An 18587-nucleotide genomic window follows, 5' to 3' on the forward strand; every position below is an offset into this window, starting at 1 on the left:
TTTGTCCTTCCATGAGGGTTCCTGCTCTTCCTTCCCTAGTTCCTCTGGTTTCTGCTGCCTGAGGTATTCACTAAGCACATCATCACTCTGGGCCATCTTCCTGATGTATTCATGGATCTTTGTTGTTTCATCCTGGATAGTGACTCTGACGCTCACTAATCCTCGGCCTCCTTCCTTCCGCTTAGTGTACAGTCTCAGGATGCTGGACTTGGGGTGAAACCCGCCGTGCATTGTAAGGAGCTTCCTTGTCTTGATGTCAGTGGCCTCTATCTCCTCCTTTGGCCAGCTTATTATGCCAGCGGGGTACCTGATGACCAGCAGGGCGTAGGTGTTAATTGCCTGGACTTTGTTCTTTCCATTCAGCTGACTTCTCAGGACTTGCCTTACGCTGCAGGTACTTGGTAGTTGCTGCTTTCCTTGTGGCCTCTTCATGGTTCCCATTTGCCTACGGGATCCCAAGGTACTTGTAGCTGCCCTCAACATCTGCTATGTTGCCTTCAGGTAGTACAGTCCTGTCAGTTCTGACTACCTTTCCTCTCCTTGTTACCATTTGACCACACTTATCCAGTCCAAATGACATTCCGATGTCCTGGCTGTAGATCCTAGTGGTGTGGATCAGTGAGTCGATGTCTCGTTCACTCCTGGCATACAGCTTGATGTCATCCATGTAGAGGATGTGGCTGATGGTTGCTCCATTCCGTAGTATATATACACATATACACACACATACATATATATATACACATCCCTACTTTGGCAAAAAACTTGATTTCTTGTTCATGAGGGGATCTGTCTGTTTTCCCACTGGCAGCCATGGACTCTGAATTGAGAATGCAGAAATGTATATTTAACATTAAAATGAGACTATATTATCTTATAGTAATGTTTTACAAGTATGTCAAGTATGTAATGATACCATACCCAGGTGAGTGATGAATTCCTGAGCTGAGTCAACATACTTGAGCAGCTTCTTGAGAAAACTATAGGCAAACCTCTTCTCCAAAGAAGAAGAATCCTGCTCCAAGTCCTTCAGACCTCTGCAACACAATACCACAACAGCAATAAATCAACGCTGTAACAGGCCACTGGCAGTGTTAGCTGTTATGGCAAAGTTAGAATGCTGTCTAAAGTGACTGCAAGGCATCTAAATCGAGAGGTATCCTATATGTTGTCAACCTTGTGATGCTATAGCCATTGATTTGCAGGAAGCGAAAGAGGTCCTGAGCCTTCTCTCGAACATGGGCCTTCTCCCTGGCTGTCAGGGTGTCATAGGGCACCAACAGAGGGTGTGTTCCCCCACCTAAGAACAAACAAATCAGAAGATCTGATCAATCATAGGTTTCCAATGAGTGTCTGTGTGAAGACAAATTATAAGATGAAGAGGACGGACACATATATATGCTAACAAGCACTTATAAACACTGCAACAACTAAGTGGCTCTTTACAACCACCCACACACACACATCACACAGACTCTCCCTTTCTGTTTTGGTTGGTGTCACTCTTTATTATACATCCACAATTGACTTAATAAGAAAATCACCTCTACTTCCAAGGTCGCTCTTTTTCTTCTTGGCCCAGATGTTATGATAATTTTCAGCTACCACCTCCACCATCCCCTTGGACCAAAGACAAACAGTATATCTTAGCAAGGGGCATGTGCCACCCACAATACTCATTCACATTCAGGAAGTATTTCTTTTTATCTCTTATTCAGACTGACAGATTGTTTCATGTAAAAAAGAAAAAAGTAGAGTAGAACAAATACAGGGACACTCACCTGCAGTTCTCTGGAAAGAACCACATTGCTTGTGTCTATCGGGCTTGGATTGAAACCATTTGCCTGGAAATATTCAAAAGTGTTATTAGTTATATGTCAACACTTTGACAAAACAAGATTCTTAAAGCAATATTCCTTAAGCTTTTGGCCTATTAATGAATGGAGATTACTGATCTGACTGTTCACAAAGGTAAGAAAATGTGAACTAATGACAACAGTAAGCCCAAACTGATCTAAGAACGGAAATTATATGTTAAAAAATATCTGCATGTTTGTATTATATTTACACTAACCCACAGTGAGTTGTAGCTGAATTGAGATTGTGTGAAAACTAGTTTGCAAAGCAGAGAAGTTGAAATAACCAGCTAAAAGTATGGATAAATAGTTGAAATTGTTAGTTAGCAGTAGTGCTCAATAATAAAAATATGTTAAGCTGGCAAAAAATAAAGGGAAAACTGCTGTGATGTATTCTTTGTACTATACCTGTGAGGTCTGAGATATCTTTCGCATTTTCTCATTCTCCCTCTGTTGAGACATACTCTCTCCATCTTTGGTCCTGTCAATGCTCCACCCCATTGCCAGCATACTCTTCAGGGACTCTCTAATTGGCCATCTGTAAATCTCCTTCTCCTGAAGCACAAAGACAGAAACAGACAGAAAAGGAGTTACTTTAGCCCAGAAGCCAGTATTTTGTTGATCTTCTCAAATCTCACAGTCAATATACTGCACTGTACCTTCTCTGTCAGGGCTTTATAGGTCCTGAGCTGCGGGTGAGTCTTGACCTTCTCATCCACACAGTCTCCATATTTCCACCCCAACAACACCTGAGGCACAAGCACATAGGGATGTTCAGTACATGGGTGAAAGCAATTTTCATTGCCTTCAGAGTCCTCTAAGGACATAGTATATTATTTCAAAAACTGGGTAAAGGGACTGAGTATTCAAGGTGCATTTAGTTCTTGTTGTCCTCAGCTCTTTTAAAATATTTTGACAGATGCAAGAATGCAGGCTAAGTAGTTGGCACAAAAGAGAGCAAGGGCCTTCTACAGAGACTACAGTACCACAATCATTGCCAGCATGCCAAGAGTCTTCCTTCCACTTCTAACAAATCAAGACACTAGACACTAATCTGAACAGACCTTTGTTTCACTTTCATGTGGCTTCAGGTGATTATCATCACGTGCCACATTACACAGTAGGGAACCACAGTTAACACACCATAAAAATGATAATGAAATAAAAATAGAACACACACATAACTAATAGTGGTGTCATCGTAGAAAAGTGCAATGAAATATGAAATATAAAACACTGCAGTCCATCAGTGCTAAGCATGTGTACAATAGCAGCTAGACCTACAGCTTATTTAAAAACCTAACAGTTGATGGAACAAATGATCTCACTATCCTTTTGATTTGGCTCTCCTAGTGAGAGTAAACCTCCTTCCACATGGGAGGAGCTGAAACTCTACACGGAGAGGGTGATGAGCATCTACCAGGATGGCCTTTGCTCTCTGAGTGGCTCTGACTTGATAAATGAACAATTGATTATTAATACTAATGATCTTTTTGCAAAGTTTAACAATATTTGCCAGCCTATTTTAATTAATCGTGCTGAGGTTGGCACACTAACAGATCACTGGAAAAGTTAAAACTGATTCAATACAGGATGAGTTCAATATTTTCAAGAATGATCATTCAACATTAAAACCCCTCAAATTCCTCAAAAAGAACAACCTCTGACTTACCTTTTTGCACATGGCATTAGTGTTGGCATCAAAGGTCAGTGTGTCATCTAGGACAGTAACCAACTATCTATATTGGCTTACTGTCTCCACAGCGATGCCATTTGTAAAAGTCAGTGCTGTGACAGACGGGTTCTTATGAAAATCAATAAGCAGCTCTTCCTACAGATGCTGGCTGGCAAGCAGGAATCTTTACACCAGGGGTCTCAAACCCATGGCCCACGGGCCATTTGCGGCCCGTGGGACGATATTTTGCAGCCCCCACTTGATATCAAAGTTTACTGATAGTGCGGCCCGCGCGTTTTTTCTCACATGCACCTGCGTCAGTTGTTACCCTGGATGTTTTATATTTTTTGTCACCTGTGGGTTACCATAGCTCAGAATCATGACAGCAACGCAAATTAACAACGTTAGTCACTTGAAATGTGATTCGGAAGTGTCAGCAAATGGAGGGAAAATATATCCTGTCACCCAGTGCAAATATAGTTTTTTTGTCACCCAGCCCCAGTCATGTCTTTCTCAAAACCTGCCGTAAAGAGAAAGGTTGGAGATGAGCACAGACAATTTCAGGAGAAGTGGGAGACGGAATATTTTTTTGTTGAGCACAGGGGCATCCCGACGTGTCTTATATGCACAAAGAAAGTTGTGGTGCACAAGGAGTACATCAGACGTCATTACTCAACTACACATGCTGAGGAGTATACAAAATACCAGGGAGATGAGAGAGAGAGGACCGTGTCGCCACACTTAAAACATGTCTACTAAGGCAACAAGATTTTTTCAGGAAAGCAAGCAAAGAGAGTGATGCGGCAGTCGAAGCCAGGTACGTAGTGAGTGAGATGATTGCTAAGGCATGAAAGCCATTTAAACATGGCGAGTTCATCAAAAAAGTGCATGTTACAGGCTGCAAGTATAGTCTGTCCGGAAAAGAAGGGTCAGCCTCTCAGCCAACACAGTGGCAGAGTGAATTTCTGACCTGTCAGGTAACATTTACAGTCAACTGCATGAGAAAGCTAAACATTTCCATGCATACTCAGTCGCTCTTGATGAGAGTTCAGACGTCACTGACACTGCGCAGCTTCCAATATATGTCTGTGGTGCTGACGACAATTTTGAAGTGATGGAGTTGCTCACAGTGATTCCAATGCATGGCCAGACCACTGCTCAGGAGATATTCCGCCAGCTGTGTGATGCCATTGCAGATGCCAGCTTACTATGGAAGAGTTTTGCTGGAATAATAACTGACAGAGCACCATGAATGCCAGGGAGGAGAAATGGAGTCGTGGCTCTTGTTCAAAGCAAACTGGAAGAAGAGGCTGTGGAAGAGGCCATTGCTCTGCACTGCATTATCCATCAGCAGGCCCTTTGCAGCAAATGCCTGAAGTTTGACAATGTGATGTCTGACGTTGTGAAATGCATCAACCATATCAGATCCAGGGGCTTAAAGCACCGGCAGTTCCACGCCTTTTTAGAGTAAATAGAGTCAGCATATGAGGATGGGCTCTACTACACCGAGGTACGTTGGCTTAGCAGGGGAAATGTCTTGAAGAGGTTTTTTGAGTTGAGAGCAGAGGTGAAAACCTTCATGGAGAAGGATGGGATGGCTGTTCCTGTACTAAGTGATCCAAAATGGTTCATGGACTTAGCTTTTCTTGTTGACATCACACAGGAGCTGAATGTACTGAACAAGAAATTACAAGGCCAGGGGCAGCTTGTCAGTGGTGTCTATGACAATGTCAGAGCATTCTCCACAAAACTTGTGTTATGGAAAGCCCAGCTTTCTCAGACAAGCCTCTGCCATTTCCCAGAATGCAAGGCACTCATGGATTCTGGCACACCATTCAGTGGTGAGAAATATGCTGAGGCCATTGTAAAGCTACAGGAAGAATTTGATCACAGGTTTGCAGATTTCAAGACACACAAAGCCACTTTTCAAATTTTTGCTGACCCCTTCTCCTTCGATGTGGAAGATGCCCCCCCTGTGCTTCAAATGGAGCTAACCTACAGTGCAATTCTGAATTCAAAGCCAAGTTCAGGTAGGTGAGTGGAAAAGCAGGCAAGTTTGGACAATTTTTGAGAGAATTGCCCCTTACCTTCCCTGAGCTTTCCAGGATGTTCAAGCAGACCATCAAGCCAAATATGGCTCAGCTGTGTAAGAGGAAGCGTTGCCAGGTCTCTGGCAGCAAGGAGTAGGAGGAAGTAAGAGAGGCCTATGTTCTGAAGAACCGTTCATGTTCTGAATTATCATTAGTAATGATTGAGAAGATTGGATCAGTTGTACTTTATTTGGAATACTTGAAATCCTTTCTTCGTGGAATACTTGATATAGCCCAGCCTCACCCAGACTCTACTTCCAGCGGCCCCCAGGTAAGTTGAGTTTGAGACCCCTGTTTTACACCATTTAATAAAATTGTCCAAAACGGGACCCTGGCCCACTCATGATCCTGCAGGGGGTTGACAATCACTGAATCATCAGCACTTTAATTATTAACTTTGACTCAAATATACTTTGGCGGGCATTTTATAGAGCACAAATAACAAAGGCAACAAACCCCCCCACCCCCCCCCCACCGCCCAATACCGAGTAGAGCCTCTCTAGTCAAAGTGTAATTAACATGAGTTCCCTGTGGCATCCTTGCTAAAAAGTTGACCAGCCAACATACGATGTCAAAGTCATGTCAGATATTTACATTGCACCATTTAATATCTACAGATGGGTGACAAATAAAAGGAAAACCCATCATAATGTTTCTCAGGAAGGTGCTGGGCTACCAGAACAGGTTCAGTGCACCTTGGCATCAACTCTTCAAGTTTCTGAACTCTACTGGAGGGATGAACACCATTATTTCAAAGGATATTCCCTCATTTGGTGTTTTGATGATGTGGTGGAGACATCTAACACATCAGTCCAAAGTCTCCCATAGGTGTTAAACTGGACTGAGATCTGATGACTCTAGGCCATAGTATATAATTCATATCAGTTTTATCCTCATCAAACCATTCATTGACCCCTCATGCACTATGAATGGGGGCATTATCATCCTGGAAGAGACCACTTCAGAGCATATAAGAATACCCCTTCTGTCAAAGTGAGGTGTGAAAGGATAATTTATGACAGGTGTCCCACATGGGAAGGGAACAGATGATTAGGCTAGCGTTATTGCATCAGAGAACTTGTATTACTATAAAGGGTAGTCATGTGACTTGACTGTACACCCACATGAGTGCAGTGTTAAACCGGCCCACAGACCTGTTGTATTTATCAGGGAGACCAAGCTGCAGTCAACATGTACGGGAGAGGACGTAGCTGGAGCGCAGCAGCATTGTTTAGGGCACTGCAACCTTTATCTGAAGACTGCGCTTGGGACTCGTTTGTGGATACAGACAGAGTATTGTTGTTAGCAGAGACTGAAGAAGAGTCGCTGATATATGGTCCTCAGACCGCTGAGGTGACTTTGGGGTACATCCCTGCCATCCCTGGCCAGCTCCACACCAGGAAAAGAGGATTGGGGTAAAGTCGACACACCACCAGTCTCTGTCCCTGGCTCTAAGTCCAGCTCTGTGCCTGACTTTGTTGCTGCTAAGGTATAGTGCACAGACAAAGTGGAGGGTTTATTAAGACCCAATGTGCTTCAAATTGTTAAATTGACTTTGGTGGAGATCATTAAACTGATGCTCACAGCTTATGTACAATCATAATAACAATAAAACAATATTGTCCAGAAAAACTAGCAGGAGGGAGGTGGGGGCCCTACCGGTCATAAATTACCCTTCACACCTCACTTTGACAGAAGGGGTATTCTTATACTCTCTCATTTCCATCAGGATAAAAATGTTTCATCATAGGATAAAGGTGATTCCTCAGAACAACTTTGTACTGATTTGCAGTGACCTTTCCATCTAAGGGGACCAGGGGACCCAAACTAATGCTGTATCTGCATTCGTAACATTCTTCCACTTGTTTATTCAGGTTTTCCCTTTAATTTGTCACCCATCTGTATTTGGAAACAAACTTAAAAAGAAAAAAAAACCATTTCTCATGGGAATGCTCGGTGTATTTGTTGGCAAAGTGCTCAAGCTTCTCTGGAAGAGAAATGCTAGAGAAAAATAGTGTAATAATTATTCTGAAGAAATATGCAAGTCCGTACTACAAAAGTAATTTATCATAATTTCATCAAAGGTATAGTATGATACAATAAGTCTCAAAGCTCCAACATGGCTTACTTAGCAGTATTAATGGGTTTGGGGTCAAAGTTGCCCTGAGCATCTACAGAAACAGGCTTTTCCACAGTGGTACTAATGGAGGCATCCACATAGTCTGGCGGCAAGGCTCCAGCTATGGCACTGAGGCAAGGCATGGCCATCTTGAACAGCTCTGCTTCATATTTCTGCATCGGGAGAGAAAGAACATGCAAAATGTAGCTCCTGGTATGTTTTAGTGCAGTTATTCAAATAATATTTGTACTAAACAAGCAAAAGTAATATGTGTAGTTGCTAATTTAAGCAGGGAATTAAATTAAGCAATACAGCCATTCTAGTCTGAGGGTAACAGGGGCCAGGGGAGCAGACATTAGTAAAGAATTATTGTAAAAGCTGAAAACCAGCATGATAAATGGCTGTCCAGATACTGGTGTTTGCACAGCCTCATTTCATAAGAGAGAGGTGCAGAGGTCAGCCATCTACATCCAGAACAGACAATGAGTCTTCTGCATATGTAAGGCTGTGATGAATTGTTTCACTGTTTATCTTTCTTGGAGAGCACTTGTGGTACCACATTCTTTTGAAAAAGCATTTTTAACAAGAAGTAGATGCATGCTACTTCAGGATATTAGGACATGATGAAATTATGTCACCATGAAGTCATAACAAAATTGCAAAAGGCCTTGATGAAAAGAAAACTTTGTGCAACACGCAGGTGACGCCTCACCTTCTGGGACAGAGAATCAAACACTCCCCAGAAGATTTTCTTGGTAAGGAGTAGTTCATCCTCAGATGCTGTGCCATAGCTGCCCCAGCCTGACAGGAGACAGTAGTACTTCCAGTTCTGCTCATAGTGATTGGTTAGCAGCTGAAGGACACAGAGAGCAAAGGGAAAGACACACTGACTACTAAATATACACTTCAAAGGAAATCAGTTCTCCCACACTCAGCACAAACACAGTCCAAATGTGCACATGAAATTAAAGAACCTTGTGTGTCCACATTTTAATAGGACAGTAGCAATCTGCCACATGTCCAGCATTTCCCTCCTGTGGCCAGACATATGGAGTGGAACAGTGGAGCCAACAAGCCTATAATCACACAGTCCAATACTTCACACCTCCTCTAGCTTTCCATTTCTCTTATGCCAGATGACAGATGTGTCAGAAATGTGTATCTGTAAGTGCATGTGTACACCTGCACAAGAGTTGGTGGATATAAGCTGTTGGTACTGACCTACCAAGATGACAACCTAATAAACTGAGGTAGTAAACCATGACCATGCAGCTAGTGCACAGACAAAATTAAGGTTAGACAAGAAAAGAAAAGAAAATGCAAACATTTAAAAAAGGGAAGAAACTGTTGCCCACCCTGAGAGGCATCTTGCAGTAATCAGACAGCAAGGGCACATCAAAGACAAGGCGACGCACAAGCTGCTGCAGCATAGAGGGCCGAAGGTACCTGTAGAAAAAGGTTAGAGAGAGGTAAGAGTGCTACTGCCCTGGGCTGCCTTTGACAGTCACAGACAGTTTAGCTTTAATAAGTGAATGTTTCTTATGCTCCCCACTTGCAGATAGCCAGCAGGCACTCTTCAATGGCATCTCTCTGAGCCTTGGTGAGTGAACGGCCCTTAGAAAGACGGTAGATGGTGTGAAGAGTGGAGTCAATAAGGGTGGCGTAGTGCTCAGTGCCAGCAAAGAGTGGGGCACAGCGGGTGAGGAGAGGGAGCATGGCTGAGCCGATGTAGCGGTTCATGGCTAGGGCTGTCTCGGTGGTACACAAACCCTCCTGAGGAAAGAAGGGGTCACAGATCATGCAACAGGTGACATTATCTTTTTCAAAGTGAGACTATGTAATTTTAGAAAAAAGATACCCCATTCCTCCTTTTATCAAGACAAATAAACAAAAGAGCTGTTAGCAATTTCTGCTAGTATGTGGTGACTAATATTTCCACAGTTTCCATAGATAGATGACTCTTCTTTACCTCTGCTACTCTTATACTAGCATTTAGAATTTGTAACTAGCCCATAATTTTTATTTTTGCTCACAGGGGCAATTATTCACCAAAGGTTATACTGCACTGCTTCAAAGAGTCCTCTTTAAATGAACATTATAAAATGACCTTGTAAGCTAAGCAAAAGATAGCCAGATTATCACCCCAAAAACATTAAAACAGTTAACAGATATGAGTTTGTAATATATATTACATACATTAAATTAGCATTAGTATCTGTTAGTGTAAATAGCAGTGTTTTTGCCTGAAGTCAGATGCAGGTGGAGTGACACATTAACACTACTGACATGGAGCAGATGCAGCCTTAGGGAACGCCACAAAGTCACAGTTATTCTAGTCTTTTGGTTCTCCTGGATGTCTAGGGGATCAACTTCAGCCCAGAGAATAGGTGACTTTATTGCAGGCCAGGTGCTGAGAAGGACCTTGTCCCTTGTGCGCTGCTGTGGTTTAAATAACATTTTAATATATTTTGTGATGACTGATTTATTCTAGCCACAGGTTTGCGACATGGGAATTTGAAAGTTTAGAGTTGAGCAGGTGAGCTATGTTGTCAGCTTTACCCACCGTATCCAGAGAGGTAGCAGCCCTCAGGTCAGGAAGGAAGCCCACTTCAAGCAGGTGAAGCATAAAGCTTTGGTCCTCAATACCATAAACCCTGTCTAAAAACAACACCATGGGGGCCTTGTGGTCTGGACAAAAACTGGCTGACATGTCCGGCTCTGTCACTGAACCATCTGAGAGAAATAAAGACAGAAAAGAAGACAGAGCATGTTGAACAGGTGTGAAGCAGTGAAAGAACCTGGAAACAAACTACAGTGCATAATGACAAGTCTTGTCTGATAGGAGAGTCATGTGTATTAATTAGGTAGCATGCAGCAGCATTTGGATGAGACTTTCACTCTTTCACTCTTGGCCCACTGACAGAGCTTGTGTGGCAGCGCTCACAGCAGCAACTTTAAGTGGCGAGCCTTGCCATGCTTATGCAGATCAATCAGTAGAGCAAGACAGCTCGCTACAGAAATGATCTCGCTTACTCAGAGCTACGGGAGTGTGCAGTAAAGCAGTGTGCTGATTAAAAAGACATGAGCAGAGAAATGAAATTGATAACCTTCCACACTGAATGTGCAGAGTTTTGCAACCAGTGCATTTTCATGTAAGCTAAACATCCTGATGTAGCATGCAAATGAAAAGAATCTATCTTCTGATGGATGGTGTTTTTTCAGATCATATAAGATACTTTAATATGATTAAGTCCTAATGTTTATGTGGAGTATGTTAAGTGAGGACATGAACAATGTATACACCGCTTGTCTAGCAGTGGTCAGCTGCTGAGTCAGCTACATGCTGCATATGTTGTCTGACCATCCTCAGTTTATCTATATTTAAAGCTGAATGAAGATAAGACTGAGGTGATAGTATTTGGTGATTCTGTTGGTTCACCATCTGTTGACTTGGGCTCATTGGCTCAATATAATAAAAAGAATATTTTAAATTTAGGTATTAAGATGGATCCCAATTTAAGATTCGACAGCCAAATTGCAGCTGTCCGTAAATCTAGTTTCTTTCAACTAAGACATTTGGCTAAAGTAAAAGCATTTGTCTCTAGACAGCATTTTGAGACTGTTACGTTCGTGACCCGGGCCGCCCCCAGTACCTCGATAGCAGGCACAGGTAGTTCCAGCAGCTCCGCCCCCGCACAGGTGAGGGTGCGTTCCAGGCGGCGAGGCACACCTGCTCTCAATTATCGGAGCAGTATATAAGGTCAGCGTTGGTGCGTTCTCGTCGCCAGATTATCATATGTTGTCCTGCTAGTAATGATATTTCATGCTCATGTCAGGAATTCAGGGTTATGAACTACTCCATGATCTGTGCTCCTCACGTCACGCTGTGAACTGTATTTTCGCATAATAGTGTTGCATTGGTTTTTGTGCCCTTCTCATGTTTTAAAGGGTTTCTTTGGTTTGGACTGTTTTTCTGGGGACTTTACGTTTTCTGAGCTGCTGTTTCCCGTCCTGGGTCGGCTCTGGCTGTTTTGGGTTTTTTTGTTGTGTTAATTGTTCCTTCTGGCAGAGCTCCCAAGCACGAGACCAGCCCACTCGGTGTTCCTCTCAGTGATCCTGGGGCAGCACTGCCAACCCACGTCACACCGCCCAGCGCTGCCTCATCAGGGAACCCGCACACTGAACCCGGGATCTCTGGCACCAGCCTCCCCCTCCCTGGACTACTCCCTGGGCCTGCGGCGCACTCGGGTGTTCAGGTCCCCAGAGTGACTATCAGAAACAGTCCATACCATACATACCTGCTGCGTGTTCCTAAACTCTCACTCTCTGTTCTTATTTAGCGAGCTACGCTTCTCATACAACCCCGGGAGACAGTAGTCCGGTCAACCCAGTGTGCCCAGCTGCCCCGAGATCAGCGGAAGAGACCGGCTCTGTTGTTTTGTTTTGTTTTTGTGACGCATTAAAGACGTTTTCCTTGTCTAGCCTGGGTTCGAGTTCTGCATCATTACTGGGTCCAAAACCACTCTAAACACACGGCTCACCGTAACAGAGACGCTTATTCATGCTTTTATCACTTCCCGTTTGGACTATTGTAACTCGTTGTACCTTGGGGTTGGCGAGTCTTCTATCACTCGCCTCCAGATGGTCCAAAATGCAGCAGCGCGTCTTTTAACAGGTACAAGGAAATATGAGCATATCTCTCCATTTCTGGCCTCCCTACATTGATTACCTGTTCATTTTCAGCTCCATTACAAAATTTTACTCTTTGTTTTTAAATCCCTTCATGGCTCTGCACCATCCTACTTATCTGATTTGCTTCATTGGCATACACCCACACGCTCTCTGAGGTCAGCAAATCAGTTTCTCTTGAGTGTCCCAAGAACAAAGCGTAAGCTTAGAGGCGATCGAGCCTTCGCAGTTGCTGGTCCCAAACTCTGGAATGATTTACCGCTGTCCATTAGACAAGCCTCTACCCTGTCTGTTTTTAAGTCTCTTTTAAAAACTCATATTTTCCCTGGAATTTTGATATTTTATTTTTGTGTTGATTTTAGTCATTTTTTATATTGGTTATATTTTATATTGTTTGTGGGTTTATAATTTATACTGTTTTATTGCAATGTACAGCACTTTGGTCCACTCTGGTTGTTTTTAGTGCTTTATAAATAAAGTTGATATGGTATAGTTTTTGTTCATGCTTGGAAGCTTGTTTGTACATGTATATTTGTTGACATGTTTTGGAGCTGAAAATATCTTTTTCTTCTTCCTCCAGCCATAATGAGAAAATACTTTTCTTATAGTTGTACAGCATGCTGCTGTAGAGGACATCTGGACTAGTACCTTTGTTGATGACGGGCATTTTGAGTGGTATGCTGATAATTCCCACAAGGTCCTCAGTGGGCACCAGAGAACGCAGGATGGCACGAATACGCAAAGCTTCACCTTTTCCCTTGCTGATGAGCTGCAGAAGGGAAATGTTATTGAAAAAATGAAACAAGCCCCCCTCCAAAAATCACAGTGTACAGTATAAAAAACATACATGCATCTCAGGGGCACAACGTCCCAACAGGTCAATAAGTGCAGAGTAGAAGGACATGATGGCATTGCCCATGTGTACCACCTCCTCTTGGTGATCACCATCAGCAGACCTAACAGTGGATAAACAGAAGAGATAAGGAAGATCAGAAATAAAAAAAAGAGGGAGAAGGTTTAGAAGGTTTTAAAGGGTATCATTAAAAAGACACAAGGCATGAGGGATAAGCAGCTAATCTTAAGGGTTAGTCCTTAGCAGTGATTTGATAAGCTTTGCTTGATCCTTATGGCTTACATGTCATCGCTGACTCCGTGGATGGAGCTTGGCAGGTCCAAAGCTGGAGTCTCAGAGATCTTAATTGCTTCCTTCATGGCAGCCAGCAGGCCGTTCCCTCCCTCTCCCCTTAGGGCAGGTCCAAAACACTCTGGGCGACGGATAAGCAGCTTGACCACAACACTAGAGTTCTCCTCCACACTCTCACCTATAGCACAAATAATATGGATGGATGAGATTAAATACAAACCGATAAGGAAATACATAATCCATGTCAGCAGAAAAACCGAGGACACAGACATTCTGTGGCTCTAACTTAGAACCACCACTATCCTTAAACCTCAATCAAAAGACCAAATAGGCTTTGTCTTTAGCAACTGAATGAAGGTCTGTCAAACTTGATGGGACCTTTGCTAGAATTTTTCCACATGTTTAGACAGAGATATAGAAAAGATTAAAATGAGAGGAAGGTTGAGGATGCTGCTGTGAGTGCGGTCATACCATTGACGAAGACAGCAAACCGCAAAAAGCAAAGGTAGCGCTCTCCCTCAATGGGGTTCCAGCCAATGTCTGGATAACCTTTAACCACTAGCATTGTACAACTCTGGAGACCACAGCCTGCAAGGTAGGTGACCACCTACAGATACAGGACATACATTACATAACATGCCTGCATCATTACGTTACATAACTTATCCAGGTTTTAATCTGTCTAGTGGAAAACCCACAATAATGAAAATCAGGAAGTCTTACCTTGTCCAGATCAGGTTCCTCCAGTGCCAGAGCCAGGCCGTTGTTGTCCATCACTGAGGAGGCAGCAACATCTAGAGGAGTGGAGCCCCTCATAGCTGGTGAAGCTACAACAGAGAGCATATGTACAAGGTTAATTGTATCTTATACAGTATTATACCATGTCTGTGTTTACATTTCCACAAAATGCTGCAGAAACAGCAGACGGTGGGTGGTGTTTCCACTCCTTCCAAACATCATCAGCAGCTAATATGTCAACAGCTAGTCGACATTAGTGTTGAAGCAGTTTCCTTTATTGTATATACAGTAAATGTGTGCTTAATGGTGAAAAACAAGTCATATGATGGCAAAAGGGTGATTACAGTGTAATATCTGTATTCATAAAAAAATTCCATCAGTTTTCATAATGTGTATTGCATACATCCTGGAGTTTGTTACAGATATGTTTGATTCCAACAAATGACATAATTTCCAGGTGCATCCTCCAGCACATCCTACAGTTTGTATGATCTTCTTCCAGTAAAACCGTGGTTTTCAAAGTGTGGGGCGTGGGGGAATAAAGACATGACACGCAAGGCGCAGTGAACGGAGAAAATTAGAAATGGGTCATTAATACATATTCTGCCTTTCAGGTTTCAAATTATCTTGTTTGAACGTCTAGTTTAGTCCTTTAAGGGAAATATGTAAGCTCTAGCTAATTCCAAAAGGAAAGGGAGACAAGTGGCGATGATGGAAAGACTCTCTAGAATGCTTACAACAGCTCAAGATTCCCAGAATGTACACGTACACATCCATTCCACTGTCTGAAGCGCAAAGGAAGGAGATACACGTTTTCTGTGACGCATCTACAAAGGCTGTTGGTGCAGTTGCTTACTTAAAGCTCACATCCTCCACTGGATATATCGATTTAGGCTTCCTCTTTGGCAAAGCCAGGCTTGCTCCAAAACCAGACATCTCCAACCCTAGGCTGGAACTCTGCGCTGCAATGCTCACAGCAGAAGTGGCAGAATTAGTCCAACAAGAGCTATCTACTACAATTCACGAGGTGAACTTTTATACAGACTCTAAAGTAGTGCTTGGCTACATTTGCAATGAAAGAAGACGTTTTCATGTATATGTCCACAATCGGGTCGAACGCATCAGGTGTTCAACACAGACTCATTATGCGCCCACACATGTAAACCCAGCAGACCAGGCTACTCGAGGGCTATCCGCCGAGTGTCTGTCTCACTCCACGTGGCTCAGCGGGCCCGTATTCCTCAGTCACTCAGATCATCATCAGACACAGCATGAGGCCTTTGTCCTCATAGACCCTGAGGCTGATCCCAAACTGCGCCCAGATGTTGTCTCCTGTGCCACCACCCTGTTGAAAGACAAGCTTGGGACTACAAGGTTTGAACGATTCTCCAGCTGGAGTCGTCTGGTAAGAGCTATTGCACAGCTACAACACATTGCAAAGGCGTTCACCAAGGAAACAGACAGCAACTGTCATGGATGGCACATGTGTGATGCTCACCTTGAGGAAAATCAGCTTCAAAGGGCTAAGGTCACCATCATTCACTCAGTTCAGAGAGAAGTCTATGCAGGCTTAATCAGACACACTGAGCAAGAGAAGTCTATCAAGAAATCAAATCCACTCTGGAAGCTAAGCCCATTCACAGACAAAGACAAACTTCTTAGAGTCGGCGGACAGCTGAAAAGAGCACAGTTCACTTCACAGGAGAAACATCCAATTCTCATCCCTGGAAAACATCACACAACTCAGCTAATAATAAAACACTTTCATGGAAAGGTACACCACCAATGGAGACACTTTACTGAAGGTGCAGTCAGAGCTGCTGGGTTTTGGATTGCAGGAGCAAAGAGAGCCGTCAGTAATGTGAGTTTCAACTGCGTCATTTGCCGCAGACTAAGAGGCAAAATGCAAGACCAAATCATGTCTGGCCTACCAGAAGACAGGATACAGGCAGACCCTCCTTTCACTTACATGGGTCTCGACGTGTTTGGCCCATGGCCAGTCACAGTCAGAAAAACAAGAGCTAGCCAGGCGGAAGCCAAAAGATGGGCGGTCATCTTCACATGTATGAGCATCCGTGCTATACACATCGAAGTAATAGAATCAATGGACACTTCGTGCTTCGTGCAAACGATACAGTTGCACTTATATTTTATCTGTTTTGAACTTGGTGTTATTTGATATTTCAATAAATTTGATATTTTAAAACTGGCCGATTTCATTATCATTTTTATGGCAAGTGGGGCTTGAAAATTCGCCCACCCTCTTAAGTGGGGAATGACAAAAAATGTTTGAGAACCACTGCAGTAAAATAATGTAGTACCATAGCGTCACTATCCATCTGGCCAAGCTCAAAGTAGCATGATGGGTATTTGTAACACTGACAGCTAAACACAGAGACCTGAACCCACCAAGACCCACGCTGCTGTTCTCCAGCAGGTAGCTCAGGTGGTCGAACATGGCTTTCTGGTTCTGACGGCTGATCCGGCAGAAGTAGCACAGGAAGCGACAACAGCTGGCCACCATCTTTGGGAAAGCGATCTCCTGTGGGATGGGACATACAGACTAAGTATACAGGCTGGATTTGACCTGACTGGATTTGAACACTAAAGAACTGTGAGAGTTGCATGACCTGTGTGTTTTTGCCAAGAGTGAACACCATGTTTCAGTCTCAGACTTCAATCTCTTTCAATCTATTTATGAACACTGGACCCAAATATGTCTTCATGTATATACATGGTAACAAACTGACAGATTGGAGGGGTTGTAGCTATAATCTGGAGTACTGAGTTTAATGTGGTGCCATCCTCTGGGCTTTTAGTATAAACACCCCTTCAAGTCTTTGTTCTTAATAGATGTCTAAAAGGCCTGCCACCTTTACATGCTGCCAGGCAGCCAACCACATTTTACCCCTTCTGCCCTCACTCTCAGACTCCACTGTCAGCCTGAGAAGCCCACCTACTGGGGACCACATCTTCATTAATAACACATTCACCCAGCAACACAATGGATAGCACAGAACACTGAATTAAAATGTTAACTTTCTCTTAGTGATCAATACAATTTCTAGTGAAATGGTGCAGTGAGCACTGTGGATGCCTCTTTAACAGCCTGTAGAAGCAGAGATAAACTTAGAGGTAGAAGGTGTTAAACCTGGGATTTGCCTCCTCCGAGCACATTGACCATGACTTCCATGACGGTCTCGTGCATTCCAAGTATTCTCATTAGGTTCGGGTGCTGGTAGAACACCTTGTTGTTCATGATATCGCTGGAGAAAAAAAAAGACAGCGAGAGAGATACTTACTATTAAAGAAGAACAGTACCAAATTAGCCTAAATCTAGTGATAAGGATATTAAGGCAAGAAATACTGTATGTATGAAAAGTTGAAAAATCTTTTTAACCACATATTTTGTAAACTAAAAGGAGGCTTTTTGCAAGAAGTCTAGCAACCTACCTTAGTCCATCGATCATGAGCTTCTCCTCTTCTTTCCCCATACGGACAGAGAGCAGAGATCTGATCTGACCCAGGGAGGCCAGGAGGTTGATAGTGTCCCGCACCGAGGCAGCACTAATGGTGTAAGTCTTCCTCATGGCTTGGAGCAGCTCCCCAATGCTGTCATACTGCCTCCTCAGTAGACTGAACATTTTGCGGACGAGCTTTGGGTCTTGGATGTGACACTCCTGGGCCCAACTGACCATCGTCTGAGAAATCAGCTCCTTCAGATTAGCTGCAAAGAAAGAAACTTGAGTTGACATTTGAATTGACAGGTTCCTTTTGCTGGCTAAAAATATCTTAAACATATGTTTAAAATCATCTAAATGGCTAGAGAATACCAGACTGTGGTCTTAAAAGAGTTATAAGGCTTTTCCAAAAGATGCCAAAGGGGCACTCCAGGGGTTTTCTGTAGCTGCACTTTCACAAAATTGATGGACTTGTACTACGCAGACAAATGGCAGGATAAAAATGGTTCTAACTAGAAAGTCACTTTTGGCTTTTCCCGTTTAGGGGTCGCCACAGCAAATCGTCACACTGACGACTCGCATGTTAACATTTGGCACGTTTTATGCTGGATGCCCTTCCTGACGCAACCCTGACTTGAACCCGGGCCGCAGCAGCGAGAGCGCTGCAGTCTTAACCACTAGCCTACCAGGGACGGCTTAAAAACAGTTCTCACTACTAGTCCAAAAGTCTAAAAACTCTAGATCTTTCACTTACAATGCAACTTGTGACAAGTAAAATAAGTGGAATGGCAATTTTATATAAAATTGGCATAAAA

General features: G+C 43.2%; 1 protein-coding gene across 1 annotated transcript in view; it reads right to left on the reverse strand.

Moving 5' to 3' along the window:
* LOC109951636 (ryanodine receptor 3) overlaps positions 1-18587 on the reverse strand; it is a 171865-nt gene that overhangs the window by 31987 nt on the left and 121291 nt on the right. The window contains exons 39-59 of the mRNA XM_020586240.1: positions 17765-18038; positions 17463-17577; positions 16721-16853; positions 14297-14400; positions 14045-14180; positions 13565-13751; positions 13277-13385; positions 13078-13198; positions 10304-10473; positions 9293-9513; positions 9096-9186; positions 8453-8593; positions 7750-7913; positions 7535-7622; positions 2516-2605; positions 2265-2411; positions 1782-1844; positions 1545-1620; positions 1177-1300; positions 922-1037; positions 753-820 (exon numbers count right to left, since the gene is read on the reverse strand). Of these exons, the coding sequence (XP_020441896.1) occupies positions 753-820; positions 922-1037; positions 1177-1300; positions 1545-1620; positions 1782-1844; positions 2265-2411; positions 2516-2605; positions 7535-7622; positions 7750-7913; positions 8453-8593; positions 9096-9186; positions 9293-9513; positions 10304-10473; positions 13078-13198; positions 13277-13385; positions 13565-13751; positions 14045-14180; positions 14297-14400; positions 16721-16853; positions 17463-17577; positions 17765-18038 (2738 nt within the window). The remainder of the gene's footprint in view (positions 1-752; positions 821-921; positions 1038-1176; positions 1301-1544; positions 1621-1781; positions 1845-2264; positions 2412-2515; positions 2606-7534; positions 7623-7749; positions 7914-8452; positions 8594-9095; positions 9187-9292; positions 9514-10303; positions 10474-13077; positions 13199-13276; positions 13386-13564; positions 13752-14044; positions 14181-14296; positions 14401-16720; positions 16854-17462; positions 17578-17764; positions 18039-18587) is intronic.

Source organism: Monopterus albus, unplaced genomic scaffold (assembly GCF_001952655.1).
Source record: "Monopterus albus unplaced genomic scaffold, M_albus_1.0 scaffold400.1, whole genome shotgun sequence".
In the NCBI taxonomy this organism is placed as follows: domain Eukaryota; kingdom Metazoa; phylum Chordata; class Actinopteri; order Synbranchiformes; family Synbranchidae; genus Monopterus; species Monopterus albus.